This window comes from Chrysochloris asiatica, unplaced genomic scaffold (genome assembly GCF_000296735.1).
Source record: "Chrysochloris asiatica unplaced genomic scaffold, ChrAsi1.0 scaffold00184, whole genome shotgun sequence".
Taxonomy (NCBI): Eukaryota; Metazoa; Chordata; class Mammalia; order Afrosoricida; family Chrysochloridae; genus Chrysochloris; species Chrysochloris asiatica.
Window position 1 is genome coordinate 5,113,788 of NW_006408702.1, and position 16,424 is coordinate 5,130,211.

A 16,424-nucleotide genomic window follows, 5' to 3' on the forward strand; every position below is an offset into this window, starting at 1 on the left:
GTAGAGAGGTTGGCCCGGGATCGGACATTACGTTCTGCTGTGCATGGGGTCGCTATGAGTTGGTTCTGACTCGACAGCACCTAACAACAACAACAACAACAATGAGCAGATAAACATGAAAGCTGAACAGGAGTGGGGAAGAGAATGGGACTCTACTCACAAATATATGTATGTTTGACAGAAGATATTTCTACATACATATTTACCTAGGCTACAAATAGAAGTCCTTAATGTGGCACTGTAGGATAAGCACTGGACTGAAAGGTGGGTTTGAACCATAAGATTGATGGTTCAAACTCACTAGCTGCTCCTTGGAAACCCTATGCAAGGTTGCTATGAGTCAGAACTGACTCAATGGCACTTAGCAGCAACATGCTGCAAATAAATCCATGACTATAGTAGCGTATACAGGTGCCAAAGTTATAAAAACTTCACCTTTATAACCAAATATTTTTAGAGACTGAGTCGCTGGATCTGGAGGCCCAGGACCATGCTCTCATGGGACAGTAAGTCCAATCGGCACAACACAGTTCACAAAGACAATGTTCTGCATCCTAGTTTGGTGAGTAGCAACTGGAATTTTAAAAGTTTGTGAGTGACCATCTAAGGGGCAACTATCTGTGTTTCCCCATCTGGATGAAAGAGAATTGAAGTAAATCAGACATAGAGAACCAATTATCCCAAAGTTCTAATGGATCACATAAATCTCAAGCTCCACAACTCTGAGACCAAGAGAACTAGATGGTGCCCAGCACTCACTACCAACCGCTCTGAAGGAAATCACAATGGAAGGTCCTGGATAGAGTGGGAGGAAACTGTGGAACTAAATGCAAAATCACAAAAAGATCAGACTTACTGATTGGATAGAGACTGGTAGAATCCTGGAACTCTGGCTCTTAGTGACCTTTCAGGCCTAGAACTAAACTCTCATGCATTTGACTCAATTTTCAGTCAAACGACAGATCTGTAAGGCAAACAATGACACTAGGGAGGTACACCTCCTTAGAACAATCAACCATGTGAGCTCCAAAGGGTGGCATTTGTCTGAGGACAAAGTTCAGAAGGCAGGAAAAGTTAGGATAGGAGTGAAATGGGAAATGAAATGGGAAACACAGGCTGTGGTACAAATGCTGTTACATTGTGAAAATCGCAGTCAGTGATAGGAAACAAAATGTGTATGAATTGCTGAATGGAAAACTGATTGCTCTGTAAATCCTCACCCAATTCACAATGAAAAGTTAAAAAACAAATAAAACCAAAACAAAACAGATAAGAGAGAGGGTTCTTGAGGCTCATATAAAACAGTATGGGAAGGTTGTATTTGTACCTCACTACGACAAAATTCAAGGAGCTCTGGTAGTGTAGTGGTTATGAATTGGACTACTAATCTCAGGGTCAGCAGTTAGAAACTACCAGCTGTTCCGCAGGAGAAAGATGAAGCTTTCTTCTACTAATCTCAGGGTCAGCAGTTAGAAACTACCAGCTGTTCCGCAGGAGAAAGATGAAGCTTTCTTCTCCCGTAAAGAGTTACAGCCTCGGAAACCCTGTACGGGGTCACTATGAGTTGGAACTGACTCCACGGCACACAACAACAACAACTAAAATGACAAAATACAAAATAGTGTAAGAAAGATATAAAAAATCACAAAGAAAATAAAAATAATTTACCACTCCAGAAATAGGATAAGTGAACATACTCTTTGTATGGTTTTACATACATAATGTCTGTATATACTATTTCTATGATTTTTTAATGAAATGTACTGTTTTGGAGTTTGTTTTAGTTGTTTCTCATGTTAATGAATACATTGTATAACGTTGTCATTGTTAAGTGCTGTGGAAGTGGTTCTGACTCATAGCAACCCTGTATGTGGTTTCTGAGAAGTGGCTGATGGGTTTGAATCAGTGCTTATCCTACAGTACCACACCAGGACCTTCCACAGTCTATAATGTAAAAAAAAAAATGACAGCCCATAAACCCCCCTGGAGCAGTTCTAATCTGTAACACACGCCATGTGTTGGAGTCAGCTCCTTGGCAATGGATTTTTTTCCCTTGTATCACACTCGAGTGTTCAATAAGTATTGAGACTGCTGGAGAAAGGGATGTGTAGCTGGCCAGTGTGAAAGCCTGTAAAAATGTGAATTGTCTGTGACCAGCAGCAGGAAGGAAATAAGTAGACTCTATGAACTATTAATACTCCTCCCTGAAATCCTGCCCTAGCTATAATTCTGTGCTCATCAGAGCCCATTCATTCCCAACATGCACAAATTGTACCTTTCTGTCTCCTGCCACCTAGAAGACTCACTGTGTTATAGAGCTCTTCCAGCCTTGGGATGGTGAGGAAATGCTGCATGTTCACTCCGTTCTCAATCAGAAGCTTCACAAAATCAACACGATCTAACACCAGTGCATCCAGCATTGCTTGCTCCAAAGCATTTGCCTGCAGGAGCCAAGGATACAGGACCATAAAAGCCTCTTAGAGACACGAGGCAGCAGGACAATGGAAGCACCACAAGAGAGTACTCTGTCTCCCAGGTCCTGGAGTGTTCTGAGCGTGTTTCTCTTTGCTCTTACTGTCTCCTCTCTTTCTTCCATCTACATCCAGCCCTGATACATCCTATCAAGGTATCAAAGTTTGTAAATTAGATTCTCCTTTTAAAAACAAATGGAAGAAAAATTAAAATTGCAGCCATAGTGGCCTTGCTCACTTCAATTTCCAGTTTGCTTTCTTGACTGAGAGAGCTCTGGGTTGCCACTCAGATCTGGAGGCTTAGGACCATGCTCTCATGGGACAGTCCACAGAGACAATGTCCTACATTCTAGTTTGGCGAGTAGCACACTCTGTGTTCCTATGGTACTCAATGTGCTTGTTACACGCAGGTCACTGAAGAGCTCATGTCATTGCTATCTTGGCAGCCCCTACGCAAGACCTGCTGTGTGATACGCTGACTCCAGCCTTCAGTCTACACAGCTGCCACTGTCTCTACACACCCAATCATGGGCATCATCCTTCAAAAAGATCTGGTTCAGTGAATTGCACATATTAAGTAATAATTGGTTTGTTCACCATATTTTCATGAATTAAACAAGTACATGTCCACTAGGCAGAGAGAGCCACTGTCACCAGGATATTCACTCTTGGTGGCCTCTTTACCCTAAAGGCAGGGAGAATGCTGCTTTATCTACATGAGTGCCACATTGAAGGCAGTTGTAAAACCCATGCTGTCAAATCCATTCCAATGCAATAACTGTCATTGTTGTTGTTAAGCTTTCACTAGCCTATCTGATGGCCAGACTTCATGTCTCATACTTCAGGCATATCATCAGGAGGCATATCCAGTCCCTGGAGAAGGATATCATGTTTGGCAAAGTAGAGAGTCGGAGAAAAAAAGGAAGACCCCAATGAGATGGATTAACACAGTGGAGACAGCAATGAGCTCAGGTATAGCAACGATTGTGAGGCTGGCCCAGAAGCAGGCAGTGTTTCGTTCTGTTGTGCATAGTCACTATGAGTCAGTGCTGACTCGATGGCACCTAACAACAACAACAAAACCTGTGTGAAATAAGGATGCTCTCTCTTCCATCTTCGATTACTCCTGTCTTGGGACTTTGGGGTTCCGAGTTGGGACCAAGCAATAAGAACTGCCTCTCCCACTTGAGAAAGAAGGTGATTGCAAACTCAAGCCCCAAGATTTACTCCTTACCCAGTTCAATAGCTGGATCTTCCGAGGATCAGTTTCTTCTTCCACTTCCTCTTTCCCTTTCCCTTTCTTTTTACCCTTTCCTCTGCCCCTGTGGGTGGTTGCTGAAGGTGGCTTCTTCTCTTTCTCTGTGACCTTGCTATCTGTTGGCGGTACCAGACTTCCCAAGGGCTGCAGTAGACAGCAAACAAAGTTTGGAAGAAATATTAAAGCTGTCTCTTCTCTAAAGATAAGTTTAATTATTCTTGCCCCTCTTATCAGCACACACACACACACACACACACACGTGGATACATGCATATGCATACATAGCATATGCATACATACACACGCACTTACACACTTGGTCACAGCAGGTCTGTCTGGTGGATGGAGAAGCTGTTGATACAATGAACCATTGTTACACTGATAGGTATATGGAAAATATATATGCTTGGCTGGAGAACACAATTTTGCTTACTTTAAACATCAGAAATGTATTCTCAGAGTTGTCGAGGCTAGAAGTCTGAAATCAAGGTGTCAGAAGAACTTCCATCAGAAGTTCTAGAGAAGAATATATATATATATATTACATCTTCCAGGTTTTGGTGGTTGCCAGCAATCCTTGGTGTTTCTTAGCTTGTAGATGCATATCTTCATTCTTTATTCATGTTGGTACATGGTGTTCTTGTGTGTCTGTCTGTCTCTGTGTCTTCTCTGTTCTTATAAAGACACCAATCATAATGAATTAGGGGCCACCCTACTGCACTATGACCTCATGTTATCTAATAAAATTGCAACGACACTATTTCCGAATTAGGTCACATCTTAGGTACAGAAAGGACATATACTTTGGAAAGAACACTGTTCAACCCAGTACACCTGGATATTACTGAGTTGTATGGAATGAGGTTACAGATGGACAAACATTGAAAGAAAGATGTGCTCTGCTCAAGAGAGCAGGAGAGAGAACCTTTATCCCCTTGGCCTTGACAAGTCCCTTAGTCAGGTGGAGAAGACAGGGACATTGTGCTGGTGCGGACACAGAGCCACCTTAGAGGATCAACATTTAAACAACCTTCTACCCTCCCTCCCCTCACCCTCCGAGAACCTCTGGTAGTGTAGTGGTTGCAAGTTGGGCTGCAAATCTCTAGGTCAGCAGTTCAAAACTGCCAGAGTTGAAGAGCAAAGATGTCAGCTAGAAGACTCAGGTACACCTGACCCAAGTCGTGTTATTTTCAATAACCTCATATGGATGTGAAAGTTGGACAGTGAATAAGGATGATCATAGAAGAATTGATGCATTTGAGTTATGGTGTTGGAGGAGAATACTAAAAGTGCCATGGGCTTCCAAAAGAACCAACAGATCTGTGTTGGAGTAAGTGCAGCCAGAGTGCTCCTTGGAGACCAGGATGGCCAAACTTCATCTCTCATACTTCAGACATAGTGTCAGGAGGAACCAGTTGCTGGAAAAGGGCATCATGTTTGGTAAGGTAGAGGGTCAGAGAAAAAGAGGAAGACCCCCAGCGAGATGGATTGGCCAAGTGGCAGCATCGATGGATTCAAGTTAATAGCAACATGTTCTAATCAGAAACCCCAGGTAATTTAATGAGAATCATGCCACAGAGAGAATATACTAATATAGCATATGTACAAAGTTACGATTGGTGCTATGAATTGAAAAAATAAACTGTATTTCACCGGCCAGTGGGGCCCAAAGACAAAGATCTGGCTTCGTGCTATGTCCACGCGGTTCCAAGCCAGGGCCAAACTCAGCTGATCCGGAGCGGATGCATTGGTTCCTGGAAAGAGGAGAAGCAAGCGGAAGTGTTGATTGCATGCCTGGACTGCAGCCTTGGCGAGTGCTTGGTGGTGAGTATGGACCGCCCCGGGCTGTTTTAGTGCTGGCTGGAACTCCCAGGGTGGGGTGTACAAACTGCTTTTCTCTTGCTCCTGGATTACCTCAAAGACTTGCCCAGGAGGAAGTGAAGGCAACCTCTTCCCACCCCAATTCTGTGTAGTTTCATTGGGTAAATCCTCATCTAAAAGGGCTGCTTCCTTCCAGGCCAAAGGGGTGCCCAAAGAGTAACGCGTCACTGCCAGCTTGAAGGGGAATGAAGAGAGCCTTCTTCTCTCCTGCCTGTTCACTCGTAGTCTTGTGAGTGGCAGGGCAGGCATCTGCACACTGGAGCAGTCCCTCTTAACAGAGGCAGGCACCGGGACTTGGGCAGAGCCAGAGATGCTCTGAGTCCAATGGATACAAACAACACACAGATGTAGTTGTTGTAAATGAAGACCTGCTTGATGTTTACAGCCTCTGAGCTGAAAGCCTCCATGAGTCAGCTAACATTGAAACAGGTTGTGACTTCCTTCATGGTTAGCCATCATGGTCCACTGGTGCTCACAGAACGCCCCCCCACTTCTAGAATCCCATCTCCAGGACCCTGCCATTCTGTCATAATTTATTCTAAAATAATTCCACACTGCCTGCTGACTTTCCGGTTGGGAAGGAGAAAGGTGGCATTCTTGGTCACAAGTGAAACCCCAGGTTAGACCAGTGTGGTCAGGACAGGGTCAGCATGTCCTGGGAGCATACCTTTCAGCAGGGCTGTCAAAATTGCCATCTCAACATCTTGCTGGCCTTCAGAGCCCATCCTAAACACGGTGATCTGAAAATAGGTTAAATGTGAAAGCATCAAATTAAAGCCAAGTGAGGCCCAAAGACTCAGGGAGTTGGGGTGGTTTTCAAAGAAATACCACAGAGAGACTGATGCGTAATGAAATCAGTGATGAGCCAAATAGTTTTCATCCAAAAGGCTTTCAATTTCCTAAAATTACAGCATTGTTCTTTTTGACTTTTGAGTCCTTGTCTGGGTTCTTGTTTTATGGTTAGGTGTACCACTCCAATGAAGCTCATTCAAGATGTATACTCCTACATCTAGACTGCCATCACCACCACCAAACCCATTGCAATTGAGTGGTTCAGACTATTGAGTCCCTGTACAGGGTCTCTGAAGCCTAGTTTCTCCCACGGAGTGGCTGGTGGGTTTGAACTGATGATCCTGTGATTACAGTTCCAGTAACCTCTACTCAAATAGAATTTGTTTTAGGAATTTGGGAAAGACTGTCTTATGTGTGCATCTAAAATGGTCATTGCTTCTAAGCACAATTGAGGGTGGACAGAGTGGGAAGCAAATATTCAGAAAGTAAAATGTCACCACACCTAGAGGTGTGGTAGATGTCATATCTTCTCAGTTCTTCAGATCTGATTGGGGTTATGTCACCTAACATTTACTAATGTCTGGGGATACCTCAGTCCCTCCCCTGCTTGGACTTACTCTGTTCCCATCAATGGGGAAATCACCTGGCAGGACACACCAGTTTGGTTTGGATTTGTAAACTCTTTCTTGGGAAAAGCTGAGCTCAAAATATGAACAACTGCTGCATGCACACATGGGTGGAATTAGAAAGGAAACATAATTCTCTCTGTGGAGCATGTTTGATAATAAATTCAAGACACTTACAAGCTCTTTTTTTTTCATGCACTCCATTATAATTGCAAACAGCTGATGAGACTGAATCTTGCTGTAATTAAATGTTTTCTGAATGGTAACTAGAAGCTGATCCATGAGGGGTTCATTTATTATCCTGTTCAAAGCAAATGCAAAGGGGAACAAAACAACATGCGTTAAATTGATCCATTAATAAGTCAGGCTTCTATATGTCCATCTGGAATCTTTGATTTGAAATTTCACTCTTGGAGTCTACTCCCAGATAAGAAACAAAAAAGTGAGTCTAGTCAAAACTGTGTTCACACTTGTCCTAAATTCTAGCCTTGTTTAAAACCTTACAAAGGAAGATGGAGTTGGAAGAGAATGTATGCTATCAGAAAGAGAATCCCATACAAACCAGCATGTGCTCTACAGTAGAACAGGAGATGGAGAAAATCTTCTTATGTAAGCAGTTTTGGAATGGCTAAGATTTTCTCCTTGGACTAACCAAGAGGCCATTAAAAACCCACCCTTGTAAAGATGTCAAAACTCCTACCCTCCTTCTTCAAAGTACTTGTGTGCAAAAGACAGAATGTCCGAGGCGCGTCCGCTGCCGTCACAAACCACCACAGGGACCGGAGGGTCTTCTTGGAGATATTCCAGGACAATAGAAACCACATTAGGACCCCCTTCAACCACGAGGCCCACGACGGGTACACCTTGCCCCAGTCCTGCAATACAAACCACATTCCCCAATGGGACCCATGTCTCAGCACCACATTTTTTCCATTTTCATTTTTGAGGTTTGGTGAAGAGCAAAGGCTTTATGACCTGACCTATGCTCCATATAAGGAGCCCTGGTTAGTAGACTGAAATACAAACTAGGCTGCTAACCACAAGGTCAGCAGTTCAAATCTACCAGTGATTCTGTGGGCGAAAGATGAGGCTTTCTGCTCCCATAAAGATTTACAGCCTTGGAAACCCTACACAGGGTCACTATGAGTCAGAAGCGACTCAGTGACACAACCACCACCACCATGCTCCATATGGTGCTAAAGTTGAAAGAAATGTTTGAAGGAATCAGGCTGATGTTGATGGTTTACATTCTTTTATTTCAACCTTGTGTTGCGTCCTCATTGGAAAGACTAGAACTTAAAATCAAGAACTCTTTGAATCATGTGTGGTCAAACTTTATGCCTCACTTGTCTAATATAAAGGTTATTTTGAAGTAAGATGTGAAAAACATAGGAAGACACTCCTTGCTGAAAAATATACCTCCCTTGCTGCCAAATTTGTGGCTGAAATTCCCCCCTTGATGGCTGTGTCCCAAAGGGTGAAGTAGTGAAAGGGGAGTTGGACCAGTGAGAGATGCTGATTCAATTTCCAGCCTTATGACATGGGGACAATCACGGAGCCTTAGACTGTGGAAAGTGAATCATCATAACGCTTACATTTCTCCTAAAGAAGCAACGGTGTGGTGGTAGTTTTATGTCATCAAGTTGGTTCTGACTCATAACAACTCGGTATAGTTTCTATGGAGCTCTGGTGGCGTAGTGGTTATGAATCGGGCTGCTAACCTTAAGGTCAGCAGTTTGAAACTACCATCTGTTCCATGGGAGAAAGATGAGGCTATCTGCTCCCGTAAAGATTTACAGCCTTGGAAACCCTGTACAGGGTCACTATGAGTCAGAACCAGCTCAATGGCACATAATCACCACCACCACTGGATGACTTCAGTTCATTCAGTAAACATGTTTTATTTTGTCTGTTTTGTGCCAAACTTTCACTAGGAGGCATTGAAGACACAGGAACAAGTTGGCATGGACCCACTCTACAGAGTTCCAACCCCACCCCAGACTTTGTCTTTCGATCTTCAGGAATTGCGTAGCCAAATTGCCGTCTTTTCTAGAAAGAGTAGAATTGGTTATTCTTGGCTTAGATGGACTCCTTAAAGTTCCATGCTGTGAGAGGTGACAACTGAGCAGCCCTTTGCTGTCCTTGCCCCATACAGAGCCCTAGGCAAAGGATGACAAAGGGAAGCCCACTGGTCACATGGCCAGGTGAGGTTGGGTAGAGTGAAACTCACTAATTCAGAAGAAGCAAATAGGAGAGAACAAAAACTTTTGTCATCAGCCAAATTATCAGTAACATGTGATTCTTGGAAATTCATGACTCCGTGTATTCTACCATCCCTATTCGAACCACTTGTGTTCAGGCACAGTCACATTATGCTTTATTTGCTGTTGTGAAGTTTGTTGAGTCAGTTCTGATCCATAACGACCCTGTATAGGGTTTCTGAGGAGTGCCTGGTGAGCTTGAACTCCTGACCTTGCAGTCCGAACTGACTTTTCAGTCCTGTGTATTAACACACAGCACCACAAATAGCATTTTCTTAGTTTTTATTTACTGTTGTTAGTTGCCATCAAATCAGCCCCCATGCACAATGGAATGAGATGCTACCAGTCTCACGACACGCTCTGAATCAGACCCTGTGATCCACAGACTTCCATTGACAAATTTTAGGAAGTAGTTCATCAGGCTTTCCTTCCTAGTCTGAAAACTCTTCTGATACCTTTCCAGCATCATAGCAACATGCAAGCCTCTACTGACATGTGGCTATACACTTGGTACATTGGTCAGGAATTAAACCCAGGTCTCTTGCACGGAAGGGAAGAATTTAAACACGGAACCACCAGAGTCCTGTAATTGTGCTTTATATATACCAGGTTTTCACGTCTAGAGTTTTATTCACAAAATCTTACTATTTTTAGTCAAAATAATGTATTTTTTAAGATCACTTAGCAATTGTTTGACAAAAATAACTGTTGCAGTATGAACATGTTCCAAGAGTTAATTTATTTTAATTCTATCCACTGTTATCTGGTTGATGTGCACTGATTGATCTCAGTCCTATCTAAGTCAGTGTTTGCCTGTGGCAGCTCTCCCCAGGACTGCTCCGCCCCCCATCACTGAGGGTTCCGGCCACTCTCCCCAGAGGTCCCCCACCTAGGCTTTCTTACTGTAGATGACAGACTCAGCACCGTAGAGATAACAAGTGATCACATAATACCCATCAGATGGCAGGAGGAATCATACTGAGTTTTGCAGTGTGAATTTCTTTCCTGTTAAGGCATTTAAAAAACATCTACCATAATTACAGGGAGCAAGAACCATTGGTCAGTCCGGTGGACCATCCCATGTCAACCATTGCAAGTTGTTTCTTGTTGTCAACCCTCCTTATAAACTTGGGACATCAAAGTATAGCCTGGTGGACGTTATTTGGTGGATGGATAAGTTAAGGGCCTTAAGTAAACCATTGTCATTGATCCAGAGAGAATCAAGGTCAAAACACTTAAACACCCAGAGGGTTAAGTGAGCAGCAAACCCTTGGGAAGTTTCTTTTTCAGCCAGATTTTCATGGACGTGACACTGATTTTAGCTAGAACTTACTTGTGTTGATCTTCTGCAGGGAGATGTGCTTTTCCAACTGCCTACGCAGCTTCACCTCTGCACCGTATTGGCCCAGGGTGCCATTGTCAGCCAGGATGAAATGAGTGTGTGAGTTGTTGAGCACGGAGAGCTTACTCAGAGGGTTAGACATGGTCTGGTATACTCTGGTGACCTGATAAACACAAATCAGAGCTGCAGAATTTAGATTAGGACCAGCAGGGGAAGCCAGCAGCATAGGCATGTTCATGGTAATGGCTTTATGTAATTGTGAGTTTGGGTCTGTTCTCATGTCCCTACCCTATCTAGTGACAGTGATTTTCAGATTGCTATAGTATAATTAAAACAAACAAACAAAGCACAAACAATGTATTTTAGATCATAGCAATCTCACATTTTATATCACCATAATCTAATCATTGCAATGCTAAGGCATTTGTACTAGCGAAATAAAAATTTATGTTCATACAAAAACCTGTACATGAGTGTATATTGAAGATTTATTTATAATAGCATCAAATTGGACACAATCCAACTGTCTTCAATAGATAAGTGGTTAAACAAACAGTGGAATGTTACACAGCAATAAAAACGAACAAACTATAGATACGAGCTGCAACCTTCAGGATGAATCTTCAGAGAGTTATGTGGAGTGAAAAAAAAATCAATTGTAAAAGATATATATATATATATCCTTTTGCGATTGTATAACCTTGCTTGCTGAAAGTGAAGAGGACTTAAAACATTTACTGATGAAGATCAAAGAACACAGCCTTTGGTATGGATTACATCTCAATGTCAAGAAAGCAAAAATCCTCACCACTGGACCAATAAACAACTTTCTTAACAACAGAGGAAAGATTGAAGTTGTCAAGCACTTCTTTCTTCTTGGATCAACTATCAACACACACAGAAGCAGCAGTCAAGAAATCAAACAACATATTGCATTAGGCAAATCTGCTGCACAAGACCTTGTTAAAGTGTTGAAGAGCAAAGATGTCAGCTTGAGGACTAAGGTGCGCCTAACCCAAGCCATGGCATTTTCAGTTACTTCAGAATGCATGCGAAAGCTGTACAGTGAATAAGGAAGACCGTAGAAGAATTGATGCTTTTGAGTTATGGTGTTGGAGGAGAATATTGAAAGTGCCATGGCCTTCCAAAAGAACCAAAAGAAAAAGTGCAGCCAGAGTGCCCCTTGGAGGCCAAGATGGCCATACTTTGTCTCTCATACTTCTAACATATTGTCAGGAGAGACCAGTCACTGGAGAAGGATATAATGTTTGCTCAGGTGGAGGGTCAGAGAAAGAAAGGAAGACTCCCAGTGAGATGGATTGGCCAAGTGGCAGCATAGATGGACTCAAGCGTGGCAACAGTAGTGAGGTTGGCCCAGGATCGGGCATAAGGACCTTCTGCTGTGCATAAGGTCGCTATGAGTCAGTACCGACTCGATGGCACCTAACAACAGCAACAAATATATATGTATATATGTTGTTGTTTGTTGACATCTAGCCCACAAACAGTAGAGGACTTCCCAAAAAGTTATCAGTTCAGATTTACCCATAGGCACGTCAGAAGAAAGACCTAGAATCTGCATTTGACAGGTCATGGCCTTGAAAACCCTATGGACCCATCTACTCTACATACATGGGTCGCCATGAATTCTATGCTCCTATTTATATAACACTCCTGAAAGGTCAAAATTATAGAAATGGAGAACGTATAAGTGGTTGCCTTAGGTTATGGAGTGGGTGGGAAATAAATGGGTGTGGCTATCAAAGAGCCTTTGGGGTGCTGGAAATCGTTCTGAATCTTGACTGTACCGATGCCAATATTCTGGGGGTGAGAGCATGCTATAATTTTTCCAGGTTTTACCACTGGGAGAAACTAGGCAAAAAGGTTCTCTCTGTATTAATTCTTACAACTTCATGTGAATCTACACATATCGCAAAGAAGAGTTTAACTGTTAAAAAATCACTAATGTCAGTATATCGCAGTATATCACAAAGACTACATTCTACTTTGGTAAGCAGTGGCTGGGATCATAAAGGCTCATGAGTGGCTGTCTAAGCTGCAACTTTTGGTCTCTCCATGTGTGTGGGAAACATGAAAGTGATGGAAACTGAAGATGCTTGGGATCAATTAGTCCCATGGAGTAACGGAGCGCATGGACACCAGTAACCACAACCAGGAGGCCAAAAGAACTAGCTAGTGCCTGGTTACCACTACCAACTGCTCTGATGGTCACATTAGAATATCCTGAAAAAAGTGGGAGAGAATGTGGAACAAAACTAAAAAAAGAAAAGAAAAAGACCAGATTTATTGGTCAGATAGAGACTAGTGAAATCCCAAGACTATCATCCTTGTCCATCCTTCAGGTCAGGAATTGAACTCATCCCTTTGGCTCAATTTTCAGCCAAGCAATAGATAGGTATGTAGGGGGGACAACAAGATTAGTGAAATACACATAGAATTGTCCATCATTTGAGATCTAAAGGGCAGCATTTATTTAAGGACAAAGTTCAGAAGGGTGGGGAAAGAAGGAAGAACGGAAACCAGAGTGACAAGGAGGCAGCGTGCTAAGTGGCATTACATTGAGGGGATTACAATGGAGATGGAATAGAGTATATGATTGATTGAATGTAAATGGAGCATATGATTGGTTCAATGTAAATGGAGTGTATGATTGGTTGAATGTAAATGGAGTGTATGGTTGAATGTAAATGGAGTGTATGATTGGTTGAATGTAAAGTTGATGATCTTCTCTCTATACCTTTACTCCGTTCACGATAAAAAGCTCAATTTGCACACACACACACACATTGCAATGTATATAGAGAAAGATACGCACATCCTTTCCGATCAAGTCTTCCTTATTCTCCACGATGCCCCATGGAGCAATCCCGATAGAACAGACTCGGCCCCTGGACTTGGAGGAGTGGTCTTTCAAGGCATCCCCTACATGTCTGATGATACCTACAAAAGACCGTAAGGCATATTTTTAGTGACTTCTAGTCCCCGTTATACCACCATTCATGAGTTTGATGGACACCCACTTGGAACTCACATACTCCCTATGGAACAAGGCTGTGACCTAATGATCTTCATCAGTAGAAGAAAGCACACTGAAAACCGCAGTTCATCATAGTAAATCATGCTCCTTTGTTGGCTTCTAGAAAATTATAACAGAACTCAAAAAAATGTGCAGAGGTTTCCTTCATAACTTTCCAAGATCAACAGGAAGAAGTAACCGAGGTTCTTGTGACTACTTTACCTGCATTTAGCTAAGATGAAAACCATACTGTCTGACATGTTACTTAGTTTCTCTGTGCCCCAGTCTTCTCTCCCATACAATGAGGAAAGCTCAGTGAAGAAAATGCTTGTTCATGATTCATTTGGGGTAGTGGCACCTGGTGGACATCCCTGAAATATTGACCACTATCATTATCATGATGATACTTGGTAGTGGTGGTGGTTTGCGGTTGAGTCGGTTCTGACTCTTGGTGACCCTGTACAGTATTTCTGAGGCTGTAAATCTTTATGGGAGCAGAATGCCTCCTCTTTCTCCAGTAGAGTGGCTGGTGGATTCAAACTACTGCTTTAAAATAGAATCCACCCAGCACCTGCTGAAAAACAATTACAAAAACACACACACAATAAAGCAACAAGCTACTGACTAAAGATTTCACTTTGATTGTAAATGTTATCAAATGCTGTGGATTTGGATTTGATCTTAATAATCAGGAAGCTCTTTGGAGCCACAATGGGTTCTGGGTACATATTTAAGTACATAAAGGGACAGCCCCTTCTCACCAGTGCTGACTCCCCCGGTGAAAATCCAGGCCCCAGTGGTCTCGGCTGCCTTGACCAGCCCTTTCCCAAAGACCTGCTTCAGTTTGGGCTGCATTTCAAAGTTCTGGAGGCCTCCATGCACGGATATTAAGAGCTTGGGGAGTTCCAGCTGCCAGTCTTTCACCATGAGATGAAGCAGTGAATCTGGTTTGGTGTCATAGGATACACGGATATACTGCAAAACAGTGTGTGATGTTAAGCAGCCATTATTAATTTTGTTTCTCATGTCAAAGAGGAAAGTGCTATCATTCATGTTTTAGCAAGAACTATGTGGACAAAAGAATGAAGGGAAACTTCAGCGACGTTGTCAGATTTAGCAAATAAAGATGCAAGGTGCCCAGTTACATTTGACTTCCAGAAAAAGTTTCAATGTAAATGTGTTCCATGCAATATTTGGAACATAAAATCCACTGTTGTTGTTGTTGTTGTTAAGTGCCATCAAGTCAGTTCTGACCCATAGTAACCCTGTATAGGGTTTCTGAGGAGTGGCTGATGAGCTTTAGCCACTGACCTTACAGTTCAACCTTGCAATTCAGCACATTAACCCACAGCACCGCACCAGGACTCCACAAAACCCGTAGTCATATATGAAAAAATTATCTGTGTTTGGATCTAAAATTCAAAGTCACTGAGTATCCAGTGTTCTATTTGGCAGCACTAACTTTGGTGGAATTAGTTCTAACAGTTTCTCAGGTAGAGTCATGTCCTAAGTGATTGGACAAAGATATTGTGGAATCAGGGGACCACTGGGCACATTGAATGGGTGATGGAAACAGGGATCATGAACCAGACTCTGGACTTGATGTTCTACTTACAGGGATGAATAGATTAACAGCCAAATGACTTAGTTCATTAGAATCATTTCTCTGTGTCCATGAACTATGCAGGGTGTTCCTCTGGAAGATGATATGTTATAATGTTTTGGAAAAAGCTGATTTTTATTTGAAAAATGATGTTGGGCTAGTGATAAAATGAAATTGCAGAAAAAGTCTGGCTGTGCCTGTGGAAGCTTTATTCAGAATTAGCTGAAACAGCCCACGTTGTTTCCCTGTCTGGTAGGAGTCATCAAAATGTCAGAGCGCATTCTTTTTTTATGTGCAAATGTGGAAGGCTTCTGCCAAGAGAGACTATGGCAGTATTTCAGAAGTAAACTCTCCAGAGTCTTCCCACATATCTATGGAGGTTTTCAGGTCTACATGTTATTAAAAATGCCCAATGATTTCTCCCATCACTGAAGTTGGCATTGTTGGGTTGGATTTGGTTTGCGGATTCAGTTTTGTTATAGATTTGAAGGTCATGGTATGTTCTTTGCAATGGTGTCATTTCCAAAGCTTATGGATAAAAAGTCATGTGCATGGATAGATGCTCTGCAATGCAACATCTAGAAAGATTGAATGATACCCCTGAAGTACCCAGGAACCCATAGTCTGGTGATGTGGAAAGCTTGCCTCTGACAAAGGCTGTGGCCTCAGTGGCATTCCATACCTATGGCCCTCTTACCATGGCTTTATTAGAGTACCCGCTGCCCTGGAATTCGAGAGTCCCATAGGAATCAGTTGGGAAGCTCTGGGTGTGTTTGCTGACAGACCATTTTTCAGGCAGAGTCTCCACCTGTTTGTTGTCCTCTTCATTTTTGTTGGGTGTTAAACTTGGCAGAGGAGGGATATGCTGATTGGTGAGCTGACCACAGCAACATCTGCAGACAAAGGCAAAGTCAGAGCATTCTGTACATTCTTCTCATCTCTACCCACAGTAGCTAAGGTGACTTAACCTGAATAGGTGAGTTACACCTGAAAAGAGGCATTCTAACCCCCACTCATCCAGCTCTACTGGGAACAGAAATGTCATATAATTCATAATTCATATCTATGAGACCCATATATTTTCAAACTATCGGATGGTTATCCTTCATATGAGCATTAATTACTAAAAATACTGTGAAAGGTAAAATCATAT

The 16,424-nt window shown here is 42.5% G+C and overlaps 1 protein-coding gene across 1 annotated transcript in view; it reads right to left on the reverse strand.

Moving 5' to 3' along the window:
- Positions 1–16,424, reverse strand: part of TRPM1 (transient receptor potential cation channel, subfamily M, member 1) — a 148,236-nt gene that overhangs the window by 128,895 nt on the left and 2,917 nt on the right. The window contains exons 4-13 of the mRNA XM_006872161.1: positions 15,969–16,164; positions 14,430–14,643; positions 13,468–13,592; positions 10,623–10,794; positions 7,729–7,903; positions 7,206–7,329; positions 6,278–6,350; positions 5,383–5,483; positions 3,706–3,873; positions 2,307–2,441 (exon numbers count right to left, since the gene is read on the reverse strand). Coding sequence (XP_006872223.1) covers positions 2,307–2,441; positions 3,706–3,873; positions 5,383–5,483; positions 6,278–6,350; positions 7,206–7,329; positions 7,729–7,903; positions 10,623–10,794; positions 13,468–13,592; positions 14,430–14,643; positions 15,969–16,164 — 1,483 coding nt within the window. The remainder of the gene's footprint in view (positions 1–2,306; positions 2,442–3,705; positions 3,874–5,382; positions 5,484–6,277; positions 6,351–7,205; positions 7,330–7,728; positions 7,904–10,622; positions 10,795–13,467; positions 13,593–14,429; positions 14,644–15,968; positions 16,165–16,424) is intronic.